The 24,747-nt window shown below is 37.3% G+C and overlaps 1 protein-coding gene across 6 annotated transcripts in view; it reads right to left on the bottom strand.

Annotated features, from left to right (window-relative positions):
- DOCK9 (dedicator of cytokinesis 9) overlaps positions 1-24,402 on the bottom strand; it is a 116,791-nt gene extending 92,389 nt beyond the window's left edge. For 4 of the 6 annotated variants that reach the window (XM_070944091.1, XM_070944090.1, XM_070944093.1 and 1 more), the window contains exon 1: positions 24,183-24,402. In XM_070944091.1, the coding sequence (XP_070800192.1) occupies positions 24,183-24,323 (141 nt within the window). In that variant the 5' untranslated portion in view covers positions 24,324-24,402. Of the gene's footprint in view, positions 1-8,688; positions 8,851-24,182 lie in introns of those variants that run through there. The other 2 variants (XM_070944094.1, XM_070944095.1) reach the window with 1 other exon arrangement.
- Between the last annotated feature and the right edge of the window lie 345 nt (positions 24,403-24,747).

The raw sequence follows: 24,747 nt of genomic DNA, 5'->3' as shown, positions 1-24,747 counted from the left end.
GTCATTTTTTTATTCCTAAGGAATGCACCTAGGTCTAACATTAACTGCATATCAATTGTAACCAATATTGACTTGCAGCTATGATGTTTCAAGTGTCTGACCAACAACTGAAGAATTACATTTGGTTATCAGAGTGACTCTCCTGGTAGTAAGATCTACCATATAACTTCTGGTATCAGGTCAGAAATTATTGAGACACAATATTTTCCTCTTTCCATTCTCTTCCCTATTTCAACAACTAATCCAAAATTTACAAAAAAAAATACATGTCAAGATTCACATACTATAAAAATTGCCTTTCAACCTCTTAACCACATAAAGCAAAACATTTTCATTGCTCCTTCTGAATATATATTCTATAGCTTGTTTTTCATTGCAGAGATGTACTTAATCAAAGTCTAAAATTTTGAAACTGTGCACCTTAGTTTACAAGATAAAAATATAATAATTGGTCCATTTCAAATATTAAATATAAGCATTGAAAGTTGAGCTGGGCGCAGTAGAACATCAGTTTCATCATATTTAAACTAGTAAGCTAGGAAGACTTTCTGGTTTAAATACATTTAAGTTCAACCAATACTGGCAGTCCACTTAGAAAAGTGCTTTTCTAAAATATAAAAGAGCAAACTATATATACATTCATCAGAAATAACACAGCAGGAGACAGAAAGAGGGCATTAGAAGGTAGAACTGTTCAATCTTAAATGCTATAATCTTTTTTTCCCTTTCTCCCCTCAAAAAAAAAAAAAAACCCACAAAGACAACCAGCAAAAGAAAGAAAACAAACACCTTACCAAAACCTGTACTGGAGTGTTCATGTCTGTTTCAGAGGCTGCTGCATCCAAACATTTTTTAGAAAAGTCTGTAAGTTCCTTTTTAATATTTTTACTATTTGTTCTTGCCAGCATTCTTATCCAGAATATTTCACACAAATGTAAATCTCAGCAACTTTATCTTCTAACAGAAGCATACCAATGATAGAACAAAAAGTAAAGCTTCTGCCACCCGTAAAACTGCAAAGAGAGTAGTTGTGCGAGTACTCTGCTGAAGACTTAGTCAAGTTATGGTGGGAATGCATGACAGATAAAGGCCAGCCCTTGAAGGGGGAGGAAAGAGAGTGTGGGAGAAAAGGAGGTGGATCCATTTCAGCATAAAACTCACCAAACAGTTCTTCTCCACTCTCATAAAATGAAGCTAATAATCATATATTTTAAAATATTCTAAATCAGTAGTTTCTAAACAATTAAATCCAACAATAAATTGTATTTATGTGTGTAGGGCTCTTTCAGTCAGAGTACTTTTAATATGGTTTTTCTCTTGAGAAAAATAGTTTTTCTCATGAAAATAAAAAGAGACAAGAGAGCTCCTCTGACAATAGAATATGTGGGCTCTGCCAGCTTAAGTATTAAATGTTAGTGACTTTGAAATGGAATACAAAATTATTATTTTATAGATTCTGATATGGAAAGGTAACATGACCAATTGATCCAGCTGATGTTGGTGGTCTGATTAAATGACTCTATAAGTACCAATACTTTGGATTATATCAAGAATCCGTGATGTGTTGTGATTGGTGAGTTGGATCTGGAGAGAGGACACCCAGATCAAGTTATCACTTTTCTATAACTTCACGGGATAACTTTGGGCAAACAGCTTTCTTCTCCCAGGCAAACCCACTCTTACACTGATATTGTACTGTATTGAGAAAATTGGGAACAATCTTATATGTAACTCCTTGGATTTCCAGAAAAATATGTGGACATTAAATAATAAGTAACCCAGAAGGATGGTACCTAACATGCAGGTAAGGTATCCAAATACTCTCAAGAGTAAAGAGATAAAGAATTCAAGATGGTAAACCTAGGAACTGGCCTTAAAGAAAAAGGCATACACAATACGGCAACAAGCTCTATTGCATCCAAATCATAGGATGAGAACTCATTTAGGCAATATCTAACACTCATCCTGAAAATGTCTAGAACAAGAATCAGGATAGTCTGGTGAGTTTCCTGAATAATAATCGCTACCTAACTGTAGAGTTAAATGGAAAAAGAACACTTGAATTAACTCTCAGTTTATTCTCTCAACACATGCATATTTCTTATATTTGTATAAAAATATTATCAATTTTATTATAAAAGCGAAGATTACAAAATAATAAATAATCTCTATAATCAGAGTTTTGCATGAAATGTGATTTTTTTTTTAACGGTTCAACTGTTCCAGTGGAACACAACTTTGGCATATTCAGGAATAGGTAGCTAGGCTGGTAGTCCAAGCAAGAGGGGATGGGAGTTGTGGTGTCACAATGGTTTTTCAATCTGTCTGATGCCTGTATGCTCTGCAAAAATGTTACTGTTGTGTCTTTTTTAACTGGATCATTGTGCCTGTTTTATTAATTCTATCAATTACTGGCTTCTCAAATCAGAGGAGGTCCATCTTTTGCTTTCCTTTGTTAAGTCTACATTCAAGACAAACACTGACCCCTTTCTCAACATATCTTTCTTTTCAGGGGTGAAATCCAGTAGGTTCTGACAGGTTCTGGAGAACCAGTAGCGGAAATTTTGAGCCGTTCGGAGAAACCAGCAAATATCACCTCTGACCAGGGTGGAGTGGGAATGGAGATTTTGCAATATCCTTCCCCTGGGAGTGGAGTGGGAATGGAGATTTTGCAGTATCCTTCCTCTGGAGTGGGGTGGGAATGGAGATTTTGCAGTATCCTTCCTCTGCCATGCCCACCAAGCCACGCCCACCAAGCCACACCACGCCCACCAAGCCATGCCCACAGAACCGGTAGTAAAAAAAATTGGATTTCACCACTGTTTCTCCTCCTATTTTCCCCACAGCAACCCTGTGAGGCGAGTTTTGCTAAGGAAGAATGACTGGCTGAAGTCTCCCAGCTGGCTTTCATGGCTAAGGCAGGACTTGAACTCACAGTCTCCCACTTTCTAGCCTGGCGCCTTAACCACTACAGCAAATTCCACTGTTATAGTAGCTACACTGGTCTTCCATTTTGAGAGAAATTTAAGTTGCAGATTATCACCTAACTTTATGACTTGGGAACTGCCTTTTCCAAATAGATTGTATAAGCAAAGTTTGCTTATAGTTTATAGTTTGCTACTGCCGACTTCCAGGATGTTTTTTACTTCTGTTTATCCTGATATACCATGGAATTCTCTCATGCAAGTACCAAGCAGTTCATGTCTGTCTATATTCTGAGCCCAAACTCTGGAACAATACATGCTACAATTTGAAGAAGGCTTTCAAATATTTATTAAAAAATAAAATTCACATCTATTTTTTGGGTTCCAGACACACACACACACACACAAACTCCACTCTACCTGCAATACCTAAGAGCCCATGTGGCACAGTGGTTAGAATGCAGTATTGCAGGCTAACTCTGCCCACAGTTTGGAGTTTGATCTTGACAGGGCTCAAGGGTGACTCAGTTTTCCATAATTCCAAGGTTGATAAAATGAGGAGCCAGATTGTTGGAGGCAATATGCTGACATTGTAACTGCTCAGAGAGTGCTATAAAGCTCCATGGAGCAGTATATAAGTGCTATTGCTAATACCTTCGGTATTTACTAGTAATGCAAAAGACAATCTAATTCAACCCAAAAGAAAAAGAAGAGAAGGAGGATCAAGCAGCAAGGTCAATAGACTCAATTACAATGGTGATGAGTCAAGCCTTAGAAGACCTGAAGGACTGGGTTTGGCATAAACAGTCACGGTGAAAATCTATCTTTGTATGTTATGTGTTACACAGAGACCAAACAGGGTGCGCTGAATAAGATAACAAGCCTCAAGTACAAGACTGTAGCCTCTTTCCACTTTCAAGCAATCAGTATTAAAGGCAGGCTACCTATGATTCAAGAGCTAGTAATCAGTCATCAACATGAATAGTTACTGAAAACCTGATTTTCCGTGAGCTTATCCCTTTTAAAAAACATCTTTTTTCAACTATGTTTTTAGGCTAGGGTCTTAAAGAGTTGTTTTGTTTTTTAGGGGGTGCTTTTGAATCATTCTGTACTTCTTGCCTTGCCTTTCTTCTTGGACTTTACCCTTTGGCAAGTCCATAATATTTTCTAGTAATGGTGAAATTCATTTTTTTTTATTACCGGTTCTGTGGGCGTGGCTTGGTGGGCGTGGCAGGGGAAGGATACTGCAAAATTCCCATTCCCACCCCACTCTGGACCAGCCAGAGGTGGTATTTGCTGGTTCCCCGAACTACTCAAAATTTCCGTTACTGGTTCTCCGAACTACTCAAAATTTCCGCTACCGGTTCTCCAGAACCTGTCAGAACTTGCTGGATTTCACCCCTGTTTTCTAGGCAACTTTTTGAAAATGGTTTGCCAGTACCTTCTTCCTAGAGCTGAGAGGGAGTGACTGACCCAAGGTCACTCAGAGTGTGGGTCAGGGTATGGTAGTATCCCATTCAGAGCTGATGTTCAGTTTGAGGAACATCCTAGGCTCATGACTCCTGCTTGTTGAGTAGGTCGGAGCTGGGTTAGAAACCTTTGCACTTTCATTTTGTATGCCAATTGTGCCTTCTTAACCAGGAGATCTTGCTCATGATCATTTATGCCTTGGTCATTTCCTATTTACATTTACTGCATTGTATTATGTATGGGGCTGTCCTTGTTGACCACCTAGAAGTTACAGCTGGTCCAAAATGCAGTAGAGGGTACCATATTGGATGCCCATTTAACACCCCTGTTGTGTGAGCTGCACTGGCTCCCAGTCTTCTTCAAGGTGCAATTCAAGGTGTTGGTTATCACCTTTAAATTCCTACATAGCATGGGACCAGGTTAATTATGAGACCATTCTCCCTGAATGTTTCTGAACAAAGGGTGAACACATTCCTTCCCTTAAACATTGTGATCTTGTGGGTCCTCAGAAGCATGTCCTCTTCACTGCAGCTCCTACCCTACCCTTCCCCCTTGTGATCCAACAAGCCTCCATCCTTTTAATCTTCAAGTGAACACTTAACATCTGAATTTTCCCCCAAGCACTGAGATTGAATGATATATACAATATAATTGCATATATTATTTAAATCTAGGGTTGTAAGATTATTTTAGCTTAAAATCAGTGGCTATATAAATATGTTAAATAAATAAAACTAGAGGTAGAGTCTTAAATTTACCACAGGTGCTCTGGAAATTAGTAAAAGGAGAATGAAGGCATAGGCTGCCGCTAAAATGGAGCTAAAGGGCTCTGGCTTTTAAAGTGCTATGGGTGCAGTGAATTGGGCAATATTTAAATTGTTAGTTGGATGATGACCTGAAATTCACAAAAAGACGGTAAGCCCTGGAGGACCATTAAACCATAAAAGAAGGAAGTGCAAGTAGAATTTGGCTCCTCAACATAGATGATCCCTCAGGGATTGAAGATGACAGATGATCAAAGATTTTATCAACCAGAGAACAGCCAGCAGCCAGCCTAACTCACAAAGGGGAAACTGCTACCAGTATCTATATGCTCTTCCTTAATTTGAAATTAGTAGGAAGTAAAGTAGATGGATAAAAAGTTTACAGTTTAGTATTTCAAGTCATTGTGCCTTACTTGGAAATGGGAAGAAGGAGGCAAAAGAACTCAATCTTGGAGTCTCTAGCCATAAATAAACCTTGTTTACTCTTCTAAGGAATGTAGCTTGGAAACTGAAAGTAAATGATTAGCAAATATTTGGGTTTGGTCTGGTGGTTTGAATAAAAGAAATAACATTTTTGAAATTATGCTTTGTACTGAGTTTCTAATAAAACTAGAAAACCCATTGAAAGCTTTTGTGCTTCTGGATGATAGCCTTAAAGCAGGACATTATTCAAATTGACTGCCATTACCACAACTGGTAATAGCCAATTGCACAATTTAGCTATGTGCTATGGAAAAGCCATAAACCCCCAGAATGTAATTTCATATTTATAATTTGACTTTATGGCTAAACAAAGAAAACAGTGTGCTTTCTTTTTAAAAAAACAAATGCATTGTTTTATTAAAATGATTTTAATTCTTTTAAATAACTGTGATATGCTTTTTGTAGAATTAATTTAAAGACTATTTCTGAAGTTGGTACAAAATTGTTCTACATACAGGTACTATTCAACTTACAACCGATTACTTAGTAGCAACCATTCCAAGTTACAATGGACTATCTGGTAGCTACTTACAACCCAGTTTCAAAGTTCCAACACTTTCCCTTCACAGTCACATGACTGAAGTTCAGGTGTTGCCAACTGGATGACATTTACAGATGTTTGCAGCATTCACATGACCATGTTTTATGACAGTTTTCCTGAAAACCAGCATTTACTTTACATTTTCGGCAAAATCATGCCCACAGCAAACCCTTGGTTCATTTAATTATCCCAGCATTCACTTATCAACTGTTGCAAAAATGATCATAAAATTGGACCAACCTGTTTTATGACCATCATGACTTACAACTGTAATGGGCAGGCTCCATTACAGTCATACGTTGAGTACTACGTGTACTGGATTGCTCTCTATAACAGTGATGGCGAACCTTTTCGGCACTCAGTGCCGAAAAGGGAGCGCTTTGCGTGCGTGCTCGTCAGAGCTGCAACCAGGAAGAGGAGCTGCCCAGGGGGCATCCGCATGCCAGACAAGGTACTTTCAGTTTCTGGCGCATGCTTGCCAGCCGGCAAGTCTTATGGTTACTGTCGCACATGCGCACACTGGCCGGCGCGCATGCTCATGCCAGAAAATGGAAGACCAGCTCTTCTAGTTTCTGGCACTGCCAAACACACAAAGGCCAGCTGATCGTCGCATGTGCATGCACACCAGAAACCCAGAAGAGGAACGGGCACCGCCACACATGCCAGGCAACATGGCTCCGTGTGCCACTTTGGGCACACGTGCCATAAATTCACCATCACAGCTCTATAATATACTGCTTGTAAATTGTATAGAACTATTTGTTTAGATTTTTTTTAATCCTGCCTTTATTATTTTTATAAATAACTCCAGAGAGAGGGGGGGAAGGGAGAGAGGGAGAGGGGGGGCTAAGTCCCCAGTCAACTTTTATGGCTAAGGCATGACTAGAATTCTTTCTCCTGGTTTCTGGCTGATACCTTAGTAGAGCAAACTGGCATCATACTGGATCATATTTATAATATATACAAATGGTACTTTTTCAAAATTTAAGGTAATTGGCTATAAAGTTTGTAACCAGGATACCCCAAAATCAATTCACTACCTTCTTCAAACGCTTTGTCATACAGGTGGTGCTTGCTGAATGACCATTCAAAGTTACAACAGCCATGGAATAAGTGCTTTAATGGCCCTTAAAGTGCCCTGGTTATGCCCTTATTCTCTGTGTTTACATGACAACATGCCAAGTCAGCTTTACAACTCATAGAAACATTCCATGATCACATGACTGTGATTCATTGGGGGGGGGGGTTGCCAGTTTTTGGCAAAAACAAAACAAAAAATACCCATTCAAATGAATAGGCCTGTTTCACAACTGTGGCATTTGCTTAATAACTGCCACAATAAAGGCCATAAATTACTTCCTGTCAAATGGGTGTCTCGACTTACAACTGGAATGGCTTATGACAGTAATTCTGGCCTCAATTACGGTCATGATTCAAGGGCTACTGGCAAACTGCAGCATAAGAAAAGTTAGTGAAATGGATGCACCAAGATTATAACAATTCTTAACCAAGTAGTAGATGGCTTTTCTGTTAGAAGAGTATCAATATTGTTTCACTTGAACTGGTTTAAGAGATAATTTACATTCTGTTTTTTTAAAAAAAGTTTACTGTTTTTAAAAATTATATATCTTCGTAAGAATGACTTTGGTCAGAAAGGCAGTTGATAATCATCTTAATAAATATTATAACATCTATTCAAAGACTTATTTTACATTCATGGATATGTTAATGCTCAGTGCATCTTTTCTCAAAAATATTGTTCACATAAAGTAAAACATAAAGTAAAGAAAATATTGGAAGAATTTAAAAATAATTTATAATAAAGGTTTTGTCTAAATAACTTTCCTTTATGTTAACATGCATTTTTTGTCAAATCTTAATAAAATAGAATAATCAGTACTGTACTATATTCATTATTAATGTCAGAAGACATTAAAATGCATACTTGTTATGTGCATGGATTTTCTGCACTAATAAATGCTACATTACCACTCCCTCAAATGCTAATACAATACACCCAATGCCGAGATACATCACAGATTGCTAAGTATGCACTATTTAACAATTGCCTTATGCTATATATGCACTTCATTATAAAAATAAAAACATACTTGAAAAGCTTTCTTCTAAATGCTTTGCTTATCTTTATAGGAATCACTTCATCTTTATAGAAAGGAATACCTTGTTTTACTGTATTCTTCTATCTTCTACAACAATTATAATATCTCCTTTTCCAGACACATGCTTTGGACATTCATAAAACAACAATGAGAATGCTAAAAATAGTACTGCATAGACATACTGAGAGAGAAAAAAAATCAATGTTTTACTAAAAATATTGCTTACAAATAGTATCATCAGCATTTTAGCATGTTATACTATTATTAAAATAATAATAAAGATTCAACAGCAACAGAATCAGAATGGATGGAGAATTTCAAAAGCATCAGATACAAAATATATAAAATAAATTTAAAATATCTTAATGAAGCACATCAAAATTTACCAAAAATGAATGGATCAGTATCCCAGAGTCTTCTTTTGTTAAGTTATTTGCTGTATATTCCAGAGCTTTATTTTCTCTTTGATGTTTGCAAATATATGAACAGTTTCTCTCAATAACTGTACGAATACCTTTAAACAAAATAACACTAGTTGTACAACCCATTACAATTTCTCTGCAGCCTTCCAGCTAATATATTTCTTTCCAGAATATATTCCTTTAATTCACAAGCATGGTTTTCTTCAGCCACTCCAGCAGTATATATCTATTAAGATTTAATAGCACTATATTCTAAGCTTATGTAGAAGAATGCCAAAAATCTTTTGAAGATATCAGCAGGAGCCACACCTCATAATGCAGCCATGCCTCTAACAGAATCCTTCCTAAAATGCTCGAAAAACAAATAGATAAAAAATGCAGCATTCCTAACTAAGCTGCTTTGATTTCCATTTGTCAATGTTCTCAAATTTTTTGAAGCCAAAAAAGAAAAAGGAAAAAAAGCACCCTGCTGCAGCTTCTAGTGCCAGGCACAAAGAATTCTCTCATCTCCGCAAGAAAAGCATTCTCCCAGAATGCTTAGCTTAGCATTTGCACCAGCAGACAATTTTTTTTTGTCAACCTAAATATTGAGGTGTTAGATTTGGAGTGGGTGGGGGTGTTAAGATTCCTGCTGCAAGAACATTTAACCTTGCACAAAAAGAGATGGAGGAGATATGCCCATCTGTTGCTGCTATAGGAACTATTCAATACGTGCAACTGTGGAAGTTTATTTTAAATATCCAGATATGCATGTACTGCAAATAGTAAACCACTAGAGAGCAGACAACAGAGCATTTTTAAAAAAACTTTTCTAAATGAATTCAGTGTAAGTAGCATTGCAGTTGCTGGAAAATGAAAGAATATAGGTCGTTTTTTTCATTCATACATTTCCAAATAAAGAAAACTGTAAGAGTCTATAAATGTTAACTGAGAAGCAATTTCTACAGAGTTCAAAGAAGCTTAATTACTGTTTACAGAGACAATTCTATACCTGTGAACCCAGGAATAACCCTTAGTAAATTCATTTCTAGGTGGATCTGTAGAGGATGCCATTCTTTTTCAAATCACACTTCAGTATTTGAAGATCTGGTTTGCGGAATAGGTCACAACGTCTGGGTTTTCACCTAACACTATCCATATACCAAAAATACATAAACCACAGTGGCTGGTCTGACACAATACCCAAAGCTAAAACCAAGCCAACCACATTTTCTCTTTGCATAAAGGCTCAACCTAAAAAATTGTTTGATATAGCTGATTAAGCATCCCACAGTTTGTATAGCAGAAACATACATATTTGAGGTCAAATATGAGCTTGATGATTTTTATTTCTTAGAGCAGGGGTGTCAAACTCAAGGTCCGGGGCAGGATCTGGCCCACGGGGTGCTTAGATATGGTCCGCGGGGCCGCCCTGGAAACAGTGAAAGACCAGCCCACAGTGCCTCTGCCAACGAAAACTGAACTCGAGAGGGCCGCTCCATTTTCACTGGCAGAGGGTTGCAGGCAGCCATAGCAGCAGAAAATAGAGCTAGGGAGCCCATTTTCACTGGCAGAGCACTTGGGCCACCCTCAACATGAGTGAGATTGAGCTGGCCACACCCACCCCAACCACGCCCATCCCAGCCCCCAAGGTCAAACACAACCCTGATGCGGCCCTCAATGAAATCGAGTTTGACACTCCTGTTTTAGAGAATGAGTTATTTTCAAACTATCAAATCACCTTTTATATTAATATTTTCACTATTCAATTTCCAGATCTGATTCTGACAAATTTTTCATTAATGATTCAAATGAATGTTTGCATTAAGCACTTCCTCTAATGTAATTATGTAATAAAATGAAATTTTAACTTAAGTTTTACTTTTTGGCCTAAGTAATTTATGCCTAACACATAGATTATAGCCCAACATACAAATTTAATGAAAATTACAGAATTATTGTATTACAAGTAACAAAAATTGTCATTTATATCTTCAAAATTATAATCTCTGCCATAAACATTTTGACATAATTTGTTATTTTACTGTAGTCATATTCAATCCAGTGTTTTTGACTATTTTGTTCTGATCAAATTGTTGGGTTGATTGTGTAATGCTATGTTGGTCAATGGCCAAATTAAAATTTTGCTTTAAATTGATTTGTTAATACTAGCTTATTAGAAATGTCTAGCTAGTGTATTAATTCCAATACAGTGGAGACTACAATTTAGTCTGGCCAACTTCTTCAGAGCTTGATCGAAGTCCTAAAGTCCACTTAGGAATTGGCGTATAAGAGAATTATGTTATTTCTCCAACCAGTTGATCACTACCATCTCAGCAGTACTCAGCCAGAATAACATTCATACTCCTTTCTACCTGATTGTTGAGCTTGCCTAGAATTCAGTACTAACAGTATGCATTTATGTAAATCAAATCTATTTGATATTAAAATCTGTTATGTCCTACTTGGGGGTATAGTGACCAGAGTTTTATCTTTAAGACTTTAATTTGAATTTGACTTTAACTAAGACATTGATTTTTCTTAATCAGTTAATATAAATTGTTGCTAAGCAAAATCAAGATTCTTTCTTTAAAAATGCGTACTGGATTTCTCCATCAAAATAATAATGATGATGATGATGATGATGATGGTGGTGATGATGATAATGATGATGATAATAATAATAATAATAATAATAATAATAATAATAATAATAATAATAATAGAAATAGAAAACAGTAAAAATAAAATAAAAAATCAGCAAAACACCAGAACAGGGTAACATAAAGAAATCATCACAGCCTCAATCAGTAATGTTTTTTTTTCCATGTTTTGCCATGTTTATGTAGTGTATATTGGAGGTGGAGACCCTTTGAGAGCTGTATGCAACGAAATTTCATTTTAATGTCTGCCAATTAGTGTACATTCAAAGCAGGGGTGAATTCTACTTTACTACTGGTTCACATCGTGCGTGTGCGTGCATACGCAGAAGCTTCTGCGCATGTGCAGATCACCTATGATGACGTCCGGGTCAGTGGGCGGAGCCTCCTGCCGGTTTTACTACCGGTTCTTGCGAACCAGTCCAAACCGTGGGCAACTCACCACTGATTCAAACTGACAATAAAGTTAGTCTAAGTTTAGTGGTTAAAAATGATTAACCAGTATGAACATTTATAGGATTTTAAAGATGACATATTTTACAGAAAGTTTTGGGGGGGTATGTTATTCATTGTATCTCTTAAAATGTCCTTAATTAACCTTTTTCTAAAGAGACCTTTTATAGCAATAGCACTTAAGACTTGTATACTACTTCATAATGCTTTACAGCACTTTCTAAGCGGTTTACAGAGTCAACATATTACCCCTAACTATCTGGATCCTCATTTTAGTGACTCAGAAGGATGGAAAGTTGAGTCAACCTTCAGCCGGTCAGGATCGAACTATTGGCAGTGGACAAAATCAGTCTGTAATACTGTATTCTAACTACTTGCCACCACAGCTCTTTTATAAAAAGGTTGTTAGCAGATATTTTCAGATATCGGTCCTTCTGCTTAATATTAACATTTTGAGAAAGGGAGAGACAAATCCTGATAGATAGCAAATACTGTATGTAAGAATATTAATATAAACTAGCTGGACGCCCGTGCTTTGCTATGAAACTATGTGCTCGGGCTTGATAAATTGACACTTACAGCCTGAAACTTAATGTAGAATGTGTAACTCTGTAGCATCAGAGTATTGTAATATAATGCAACAAGCAGTTGGAACAGAAAGGGAGGGAGAGTAGAATGTCCCAGCCCACAGCATCCTTTACTTTACTTTACTTTTATTAGATTTCTATACCGCCCTTCTCCCGAAGGACTCAGGGCGGTGTACAGCCATATTAAAACACATAAAATTACAAAACTTAAAAACCATTAAAATCAAATATACAAAAATTTGGCCCATCAATATTCATCTGGCTAGTATCCTGTTAGTGTGTGAGAGACTTGAGGGGTGTTTGGAAACTCAAACAGTATTTGCTGTGTGAGCAAGAAGGAGACTTGAGGGGTGTTTGGAAACTCAAACAGTATTTGCTGTGTGAGCAAGAAGGAGACAGGAAGTAGTTATTACCAGACACAATCAGTCCTAAACAAACATATTTTATTAGAATAGCTGAGAATTACTTCATTCTCAGGTTAGTCCAAATTAATTCCAAAACAAATTTTTCATAAACAGTCCTTCGGCCTTATCACCAATCTTTATCTTCTTTGGCACCTGCCAAGGCTTTTCTTGGCAAAACCCCATGAAGATCAGAAGCAAGAGATGCCGACAAGAAACAAATGTAGCAACGTTGCTTTCTTACAAAGATCCCAAGAGCCATTGCTGCTCTTTTAAGCCTTCTGGGCGGGGCCAATCATCTCCTGAACTTACTCCAGAGTCATCCTTTTTGCTTTAGCTGCTCTTGCCTTCTGGCAGCTCTTTGTATGCGTTCCCCTGCCTCTCTGCTATCCGCCTGTGGAGGCTCCAGAGTCCATGCGTAGATCCCAGATGGCCCTAGCCCCATCTCTGCCTCCAACACAGAGCCCTCGTCCAGCCTTCCCCTGACTCCAGGGCTGGCCCATTGTCCTCCCCAGCCTCCTCACTATCCGACTCCGCTGCCAGCTCCGCAGGCTGCTGGCGGACCACAACAGGAAGGAAGCTGGGTATGGCTCAACTGTTCTGTAGTAAAGCTGCTTACTGCTGTAAAAGTAAAACAAAATGAAACTCCTCTGCTTGTGTTTTGCATTTGGAACAGATTTCTTTTCAGGTGGGGAGGGGGAGTAGAACTTCTTAGCATCAGAGGGCTGTTTGGAAAGTGAAACAGTATTTGCTGTGTGAGCAAGAAGGAGACAGGAAGGAGACTGGCCGTGGCTTAGCTCAAGTGTTCTGTATTAAAGCTGCTTCCTGCTGTGAAAGTAAAACTGAAATTGAAACTCCTCTCCTCTGCTTGTGTTTTGCATTTGGAACAGATTTCTTTTCAGGTCGGGAGGGGGAGTAGAACTCCTTAGCATCAGAGCGTGTTAATAATAATATAGGAAATACTAAAGCTCTGATGGTCAGTTCGAAAAATCCTTTCTTAGTGAGCACCTAGAAGCCAAGAGGAACATACTTGGCAAATTTCAAGTTTGTAGGCTTTATGGTTCTGGAGATTTCGTTATTACAGCGTGAGTGGTTTTTGCTTTTAGATATATAATAGTACAAAAGTTAAAAACTCCAAAATGTCTTAAATGAAAACTAAAACTAAAAATTCTCATTTTAATTAATGGAAGGAAGGATACTCAACAGCTTGAGGGAGCAAATCTATAGGAAGATGATAGTAAATAACATGTATTAAAAACCTCTCTGAATTGCATGTGACTTGATAATAGTGCTTTATCGGTTGATTATGTGTGGGAAGTAAAAAATCAATATTACTTTCTAAATTCAGCCATTTATATTGCACATTATAGAGTGAACACATAGCATTAAAATTGCTCATCCACAAGACTATAAAAGATATTCTAATGGATACCTTTAAAAAAAAACAACAACCAGAGACTTAAGATGTTTTTACTTTTCACCAATATTTTCAGTAAGAAACTACAGTATATGAGTTTCAGTAAGAAACTGTATTTTTTATAAATGTTTAAACTTTTATAAACATGTTCATAAAAATATATTAAAGGATAAGCAAATTTTTCACTTTAACTATAAATTGTATAAATCTTAAATCTCTCAAATTTAAATCTTAAATCTTTTAATTGTATGAAACTATGAAATAGTACTCCATCTAGTGGTTAGACTTTATGCATATATTTAATTGTATATAGTTCACTTTTGTATGTTTTATTGAAACTTAGAAATTCTTTCCTTCACTAGATATTAACCAATACAGAAGGCCCAATACTATGAAACAGAAATAAGATTATGGTGGAAAGTGATTATGTAATATTGAAGTAATTGATTGTAAGTTCAGTTGAACACATATCTTGGATTGAAAAAAAGCATATTTTAATCAATTGAGAAATAGGAATAGGAATAAGAGAACCTAATGGAAAAAGGAGCTCAAGATGAATGAACACTGTTTTAAAAAACGAATAATAAAAACACAATTTCAAATTATTCCCACATGGAAAAAAATATATAGCAAAAGTACCAATGTGACTATTCAGTATAGAGGGGCAAAAAGGCTAGATATAAAGAGGCGGAAAGAGATTCTCAAAAAGGAGTACTGTACACACCAAGTAGTCCAGAACTGTAAAGAAGGTATCAAGAATTGTAACATTCCAGATGAGTGGAATGTTGCAAAGAAGAAAAATGGGGAGCTTCTTAAATAAGTTCAAATAGAAAAGAATCAATATACTTGGTACTCAATGAAGACATTAAAATACCATCAACCTCTGTCAGTGTTCAGTAAAAAAAAGTATAGGTAGTCCTCGCTTAGCAAACTCATTCAGTGAATGTTCAAAGTTATGACAGTGCTGAACAAGATTTACAATTGCCCCAAGTTGCAGCCGTCACTGCTTTCCTGCAATCACATGATCATATTTTGAGTGCAGTTTCCCACAGTCACACGATCACCATTTGTAACCCTCACTGCCAGCTTCCATCAAGCAAAATCAATGGGAAAACTGATAAGAGGTCACAAATTACAATTTACTGAATGATTGCATCCAGAACTCCTAGAACTGCCATAGTAAGACAGTGTGGTCAAGTGGTTTTTCACTCTGCAATCATGTTGCTTAACAGTGGAGTTCCTGGTTCCCAATCATAACAAATAACTAAGAGCTATCTATATATATTCTACAGGGGAAGTCTGAAAAAAAGGATAAAGAAGCACATATGTAACCTGGAACTAACTGAAACAGGATTATAGAGTATCTCTACTCTGAATGAGTTTAAGTTCTCAAAACAAAATGAACTGCATGCTACGGCTCTAAAGAAACTAATTGATGGTTGTCATTTTATATAGTAACTTTGAGATATCTGAGATAATGCAAATGTTTTTCTAACATTAAAAAACAGAGGGCAGATATAGAGAATTAAAGCAACCTCATACTGCTATTTGGGAAAGTTAAAACAGATGATATAGACTTATTTGTAGACAACCTAAAAACAATGTAATATTTACCAGAAATCAGAATGGATTTTGTCAAACACAAATCTCTATTAGCTAATCTTATTTTGAATTTGACAAAACACCCATGACATTCTATTCAGCTAATTAACTGTGGTTGCATGGCATAGCAATTAACTGAATACATAGCTGGTTTAAGAATTAAGTTCAGAATGTGCTTTTTAATGGTTCCTAATTAAACTGGAGTGAGCTAATGAATGGGCTGAGGATAAAAGTCAGTCCTGGAGAAAAGGGTACAAAGAATGTTTATCAAATTATCAAATTACATAAAATTGGGTAGGATAGCTAATAGCTGTAGGTTAGAAATAACATAAAAACCATCATGAGATACTATCTTGATCAGGGGGAAAAGATGTTGACAAATAATTAATTTCCAATAGGAGTCAGCTTTGTGATCTGACATCAGAAAAGACAAATGCAGTTTAGAATGCATCAATAGAAGTTTTCAACGTCCATTTCAATTATTCAAACACCACTTCAATTATTATGTCCAGTTCTGGATACCCCTCCTTAAGACAGTTTGAAGAAAATAAAGTGAGAATATCCAGGAAATTAAAAAGTTAGTCCTATGAAAAAAGAGTTAAGGAGCCGAGTTTGTCTAGAAAAGATGACTGGATGAAAAAATGAGAGTACTCAATTATTTGAAAGGATGTCACAGAGACAAAGATTTAAGGCCAGTTCATTATTATTTCACAGTGTAGAGATAGGATAATAGACATGTTCCAACTAAAATCTTGGAAAAAATATTTCCTAGCACCAACAGCAATTTTTAATAGAATCCACAACCCACATTACTCACCTATATTCATGTAGAAGGTTGACAGACATCTGTCTGATGTGAATTATAAGAGCCATGATGGCACAGTGGCTAGAATGCAGTATTGCAGGATAATTCTGCCGATTGCCAGGAGTTTGATTTTGACCAGTTCAAGGTTGACTCAATCTTCAATCTTCCATTCTTTCGAGGTCAATAAAATGAGAACCCAGATGGGAGCAATACGCTGACTCTGTCAACTGCTTAGAGAGGCTGAAAAGCACCATGGTGTGGTATATAACTCTAAGTGCTATTGCTATTAATTTGAACATTTACACAAACAAGTGCTTCAGGAAGTGGCTACACTTAGCTTGGAAGCCTGAACAAGGGCAGGCTTGTTAGTATTTGGATAGGATACCTGGGTTGCAGATTGGAAAGTTGAAAAAACATCGAAGAAGGCAAAGCATTTCTGTCATGGTCCTGGGAACTCATCTCTTTAAGCATAAATTAATTATTGGTCTACAGTCAATGTTACGTAATTATTTAATTAATAGTAACCTATTTGTGGTTATGGTCTCTAACCTGCTTTTGTAAGTTTAGCAACATAATAAACCAAACCAAAAAATGGCTTTATGTTTTATGAAGCAGTAAATATCACTAAAAGACAATCTACCTATTTGTCCATATTCTCATATAACTTTAAGGATTTCCTACACTTTTATGGAGGGCTTTCCAAGTATTGTAGAAGAGAATTTGTTTTCTTTTGTTTGTTTGTTTTAACTGTCCACTAGCGTGGTATAAATTTTGAAGTCCATACAGATCAAGGAATTCAGGATAGTTTGAAAATCATTTGTAGCAAATTTTATACCTTTAATTTCCTTTCTGTGATTCAAAATTCTCTATGACTTATCAAATCATTGTTAAATATAATTCCATCTTTATTCTAAAAATACTTGGAGAGACTGGGAGAGCAATTGTGGCAATTATTATTTTTTTAATTCCAAAGATTATTCTGTTACTTGAAGGAGGCAAGATAAAAGCATCTATAACTAATTTCATTTTTCAACAATAAAATATGAAATTTAGGCATTCTTTGAGCAAAATGAAAATTTATAATCATGAATGTTCAAAAATTATTTAATTTAAAAAGCTATAAGTCTGTTTCTGATTAACCATGTGTTGGCAATATCAAAATACCCTCATACTTTTTATTGGAAAGGCTGTGGCTTGTTTCAGATTTAATACTATAACTTTGTATCATGGATGTACTATAGGCCCTTATCCCCATATTTCTAGGTCCAGTTTCCTTAGCTGATAACACTATAATTTATTGCCTTTTATAAATTTTCTGTTTTTAGACTTAAAATAGTTAGATTTCCTTTCATGATGATTTGGGTTACGCTACCAATATTTATTTATTGTTTTAATATATACATGGCCACCCAACTCAAATTCATAACTCTGGGAAGCTAGCAGTTAAAAGCACCATAAATCAATATATAACAATACAAGTAATGCATATATAATTGGCAGTTGAGGCAAAACTTAAGACAACCAGCAACAAATTAACACAACCACTACATTGATACTTCCAAATTTTCAAGGTTGATGATAGCTTAAATTATTTAGAGACAGAAGACATGGTAAAATAAAATTAAGCAACAGAAGACTAGAATATTGGTTAGCAATGCCCTGATTTCTGAATGAATAAATCTAATATGCTGAGTGTCTTGCTGGCTCCACATTTGATAAAGAAAAATATAATGGCCAGGAAAAAAGGTGAAAGGGCTACTGTATAGTGTTACTTCTAGAATAGATGGTTAAAAACTCTGGGTGTGCATAATACCTCTGACACAGCAGAGTATAATTATTTGTTTTACTTGCTCAGCAGGCCTGTATCATTCACTCTGATGAAAAGTCATCTATGAAATTTTGAACAAGTATTAAATAGGCTGACTGTTAACGATTTGAGGATGGAAAGAATTTAACTTTTCCTCTAAAACAAAACAGTCCTTAAACCAATTAGGAAGATGAGATAACTATGAAATGTCTTTGGATAGGATATGAGGATCAGCTTTTATCACACAAACCTCTTAAATAACCCATCACATTGAACTTTTAGGTTTCTCTTCACAGACCCAACTTTCACTTCCATGTAATGAAGTGGGCAGAAGCACACTCTATACACAGCCATTTTTCCATCTGTCAAGATTCATTTCTTGCAAGAAACCGCATATTGCCTATCTTTTTACCAGCATTTGATCTTCACTATACCCATAGAGTCTACTATACGCTGTAAATAATTTGGTTAAGACAAAAATATTAACACTCCCCCCCACACACTCTATATATTCCCATGTCTTCAACCAACAAAATCTAATGTTTTTATAAGCATGGTGCATATATGTAATCTAAAAATATTAAACAATCAGGTAAATAACACTCTTTTTTGTTTTATTCCATGTTCAACACATTTGCTAGGCACTCAATTTAATAACATCAGTTCTACCTCAAGTTCTGCCTTGATACTACTTGATACTACTTGATACTACTATCAAGTTCTGCCTTGATAGTACAAGGGTTTAGTGCACCCTGTTATTAACACAGCTGCCTGCAATTTCTGCTGGTTCGAATCTCTCCAAGGCTCAAGGTTGACTCAGCCTTCCATCCTTTCTAAGGTAGGTGAAATGAGGACCCAGTTTGTGGGGGCAATAAGCTGACTTTGTATAAAATATACAAAAAGAATGAAGGCTATTGCTTAAAGCATTGTAAGCCGCCCTGAGTCTCCGGAGAAGGGCGGCATATAAATCAAATTAAAAAAAAATCATACTCCTTGTGTTGCACTCAGGAACCAACCTTCAAATATTCACTAGACATATCCATAATTCAATCCTATTTACTTTATCATATGCTTTCCACAATCAATAAATATATAATAGATTTCTTTTTCAAATTTATACAATTTTCAATGATCTCCAAAGAACAAGAATCTGATCTGCACATATCTTGCCCAACTCAAAGCTAAACACTTCCAACATTCTGCTTACTGATACCTCCTATACCCCTTTAATAAGAAATTTCCCTGGCACAGCAAAAAAAAAACCCCTAATTTATTTACTATCTTGATCTTAATGTAATAGAACAATAATAACAATTCTTAAGAATTTATTTGGATAAAATATAAAAAATGCAACCTCTACTTGTATTGCTTACCCTAAGCCAAGATAACCCCAAGTACAAGTCTTCTATCATAATGTACAGATCTAAACATATGATAAGCAGAGTCATTCTGTAAGCAAAAAACAGCCATATTTTAATATGTTTTCGGTTATAGCTGCAGTCTTACCATTTTACAACATTTGCATAGGATTTATGACTTCATTATTTTTCTCATGGATGCTAACATTTCTAGCATTGTCTTCAAACCTGCTCTTCAATTCCACTAACATTTCTATGCAAATCACGTATATATTCCTTCTGGCAACTTCTGACTTCATTTTCATCTCAGATAATTTGATCCAGTAATGCTGCTGGAGGCTCCTTATTTTTTTCTCATTTCCAAAACAAACTTTTATGGAACTTGTTGTGTATTCCCTCTACTACTTTTTTGTTCTCTCTTGATATCTTCTACAACTATCTTCCCTCTCTACATTCTAGATTTGTGCATCAATTATACTTTAAATGCATTTTTTAATTCACAGTCTCTTTCACTTGGTCATTCCACGAAGCATTATTTTTCATATTCCACTTTATCATAACTCCATATACTTTTATGTGGTACTCTGAAACATAATTCTGTTCTGTTTTATGCCTTCTTTCCTTGGGATAACTTTCCATTTTTTTCAACTGGGAAACTAATCTATCTTGAAATAATTTTTCATAAAGAAAAAATGCTATTTTTCTTACACACCTATTTTTCATCAAGATCTACTTTTGATACTATAATCTACCTTCAGAATCATGAATCATTGCTCTACCACTATTTCTCTTAGCCATGGTTTTCTATTCATTTCTTTTCCATGTGTAAGCATGAATGGAATTATCTTAAATCATGCATTTAGAATAAGACTTTTCCTAAAGATTCATCAAGCACTCACAAATTCACATTCATCCTTGCATTGCCAAATCACTTAATTGCTTTTTGTAACTCTCTCTACTCATTCCTATTTATTCATGTTACTTAGCAAAATAAGTTTCCTCAGATCGCTTTTATGCAGAATGTTATAGTTTTAACCAAAATTCATTCTTCTAGTATGACAAATGGCAAGCAATAGTCACCAATCATTCCTAATTAAACCTACATCTTTACTTTCTTGAATATATTCATCAACTTCACAAGATCAGACCATCTCCATTTAGCTCTGTTACACCCTTTTAGTTTCTCTAAATTTTATAGAAATGCATTTTTCCTTCCTTCCTGTTCCAAGCATACTCACATTCTTGTCTGCAAGATAGGATTTCTAATCTGGAGACTGTAAAAGACAATACCACTATGTGAGTCCCACCAAGTGGAAATACACACAACATATAGACACTTAGCCAAGATGCAAACAATGCTAAACTATATCAGTATAATAGAAATATACAACCAAATCATTACTGATTAGGTTACTCTCAACCTACAAAGGTTGAAACCAATATGACCAACCCTATCAGCACTAAGATCCATAAGAGATTTAATCCTAAAACATTTTGAAGGAACCAGTGCTGCATAATTTGAACTTTTTACCAAGAGAAGGAAGAGACAATATAAAATAACCTGCAACTTGCAATAATCAAAAATACAATCATGTAATATATCTGTCCTTAAGTACTCTTAATAAAATTATTCCAAGTCTGCAGTCTCAATTAGAAAATTATTCATTTATCTTTAATATATCTGCAGCAATGCCTATTATACCTGAATTACTACATATAGAAATTACCTAATGAGCTGAAAACTATTTGATTTATATCCTATCTTGAGTTAAAATTATGAACTATAAAGTCAGTGTCATCTGTTATTGAGTACATAATGCTTCCTTCTATTTGCCCCCACATCAAGTGAGTGGGTTGGGATGAGAGATAGAGACACTCTTATTTTCTCTAAAGTCACTGAGCTACCTTCCATGCCTAAAGAAAGACTAGAATTAACAGTCTCCAAAATTCAAAGAAATTACATTTCTATTTTTAAGGGCTAGAACTATATCAAGTGTTCATGGTTTCTTTCACCACTCATCACAAGGGAGTAAGATTCTTTATTCTGGGACATGTACATTTGCCTTCATTCATAAGATTCTTTAATATCACCATCAAATTCTGTGATTTACCCAATCATGAATAGCTTCTACTGTATTGTACTTTTTTATGTGTGCCTTTGACTTCTGGCAAGTACCTGGACAAGTACCTGGACTAGTTTTCTTGGCAAGATTTTGGAAGTGGTATGCCACTGCCTGCTTCCCAGAGCTGAGGGACAGTGACTGGCCCAAGGTCACCTAGTTGGCTTTGTGCCTAAGGCAAGACAAAAATTCACAGTCTCCGTGTATTACTCTAGATACAGATTTATCCTTAACTTATATGGGTGAAAATGAGCAAGCAGCTCTTTGAACATCATCACATTGTAGGAAAAAGAGCTGGAGACAATCAAAGCTGTCAGAGTGGTATTTAATTTCTTGTATGTCAAAGATCTATAACCTGCAGTCTCAGGACAGCCTACTTACAATACATACTCATTCCCACAGAAAAAGAATAAAACACTAACTCTGTGTGAATTGCTTGATTTAAACTGACATGTTAATGTATCAAGATTTCACTCTCACATTTGTCATCATTCTACCAGCTTCTTTCTTCTGGTCCTGCCAACTTTTTAAAGACAAACTGTCTAAAACCTCTAACCTTGTTACAAAAGGTCCATGAAACATTTCAGTTGGTAACAAAATAAAAACAAAACAGAGAAGAAACAGTAAAAAAAAAAAATTGGATTAAAGAGAAAATACAATACTAGGTTGGATATCCCCTCCTATTTTTCATCTTGTCATCTTTCCTATTGTACTGTTCAAACAAATAGGCTGACTCTGATTCCGGGTTTTATTATTTACTATTAATTAATTATTTGGATTAAAATGGGATTTTATTGTACTTGTTTCTTAACTTGTGTTCGCCGCCCTGAGTCCTTCGGGAGAATGGCGGCATATAAATACATGTAATAAATAAATAATAAATAAATACTATCTTCTCCTACTGGTTTCTTATGATTTATCAATTGTTGTTTGTAACTTATGATTAATGATTGTAACTATGGCTTGCTGTTTATATATACACTGTGAGCTGGTGCCCTGGAGACAAATTCCTTGTGTGTCTTATCACACTTTGCCAATACTATCAAGAGCCTTGATAGTACAGGGGTTTAGTGCACCCTGTTATTAACACAGCTGCCTGCAATTTCTGCTGGTTCGAATCTCTCCAAGGCTCAAGGTTGACTCAGCCTTCCATCCTTTCTAAGGTAGGTGAAATGAGGACCCAGTTTATGGGGGCAATAAGCTGACTTTGTATAAAATATACAAAAGAATGAAGGCTATTGCTTAACGCATTGTAAGCCGCCCTGAGTCTCCGGAGAAGGGCGGCATATAAATCAAATTAAAAAAAAAAAACATTTCTATTTCTCTTTCATTCTATTCCTATTCTATTCTGAGCATAGAAGCTTAAAACTTAAAAGATTTAGTGCTTTATTATTATTTTTCCAAAGCAACCGCTGAAGGTGTTTTTGTGACAGCTACCTTTTTTTTTCCCCCTGCCCCTAAACTCCTGGAATCCTCTTCCCTCCCAACTTTCCCAACCACTCATTCATTCATAGATATCGCGGGAAGGAAACGAAGGCGGGTCTCCTTGTGAATGGACGGAAGTTTTTACAGAAAAGGGAAAACCCGAACGTCTGGAGCCAGCTGCTGCAGATGGGAAGGGATCACCCCCCCCTTTCCCCTCCCCTCCTTCCCGTTCCTGTGTATTCAGTATTTCGAAGCAGCGAACGGGAAACAGACGGATTCGGAGAACGGGAAGCAGGTCTCCGCTGATCGGGAGGGAAAAAGACAAACCAAAGGTGGGGAAAACCGAGCCGGAAGCAAGGCGGTGGTAATTCATCTCCCCCGAGCGGAGCTTTTTATTTTTTTATTTTTTTCCCCCGCTACCCGAACCAGCACTTGGGAATTCCAGCACGGCGACTCGGTTCGAAAAGGGATCTTGCCATTCGTCGGGACGGGGAGAAGCGAGATCCAAACTGAGCGCCTTGGCTGTGCCTTTCCTCCTTCCTGGTAGAGCGATGCTTAGACACGCTTCCCAGGACAGAGGCGCGTGGAGACACGTCTGAAGGGAACAACCAGGGGCACCGACGGGGCGGTATACGGGTGAACCTTGCCCGCTTTCAGACAGACCCGCGGGGAGGGCGGAGGGTCTGGCCGCCCTTCTCCAAACGGGACAGGGCTGGGATGAGCAACTCGGGGGTGGCTGCTGTCCGTCCCAAGCAAACGAGGGAGGAGGGGCGCAGAACCCACCGGAGATAAGAAAACCACCCGCTCCACTCCAGGGACCTTCCCGGGTTCCGCCGCCACTCACCACAAGAACCGAACCCCGCACCACTTCGGAGACGCTTTGCCGCAACTCGGCGGCTGTGCCCGGCTTGCTGAGCGCCCGCGTGAACTTCCGAGTCTCTGAAGAGGAGGCGGCGGCTGCGGACTGAAGAGACATCGTCGCCATCCTTCCCGCCTCGGTCCTCCGCTCTTTCCTCCCGGTTCTTCCCGGCGGCGGCGGCGTCCCCCCCGTCCTCTCGCCGCTAGGAGACCGAGCCCGGCCCGGCCACCTCTCAGGGCGCTGCCTCGCCGGCGCTCGGGCGCCCCATCCTCCCGCCCCCCCCACACCCAACACCACCTCCCCAATCCCTCGTCAAGCGCAGCCGTCCAACCCGCCCGCCGGTGCCTCTCGTGTCGCAATTGGCTCGGCGCCGGCTGGCCTCGCGCCGCCGCTCCTGTCAGGTAGCCCCTCCCTTTCGCGAAGCAGCGCCCGCCGCCGCCGACGCCGCTCCCCTGGCTCCAAACACAGGCACGCTCGGGAGACAGCGATCCCTCGGAGGCTGATTGGCGCAAGCGGAATGGAGGAGGCGTGGCCCTGCTCTTTTCTAGTA

The sequence above is a fragment of the Pituophis catenifer genome, unplaced genomic scaffold (assembly GCF_029215685.1).
Source record: "Pituophis catenifer annectens isolate HBS135680 unplaced genomic scaffold, rPitCat1.0.hap2 SCAF_4, whole genome shotgun sequence".
Taxonomy (NCBI): domain Eukaryota; kingdom Metazoa; phylum Chordata; class Lepidosauria; order Squamata; family Colubridae; genus Pituophis; species Pituophis catenifer.
This window is presented reverse-complemented; position numbering and strand designations above follow the sequence as displayed.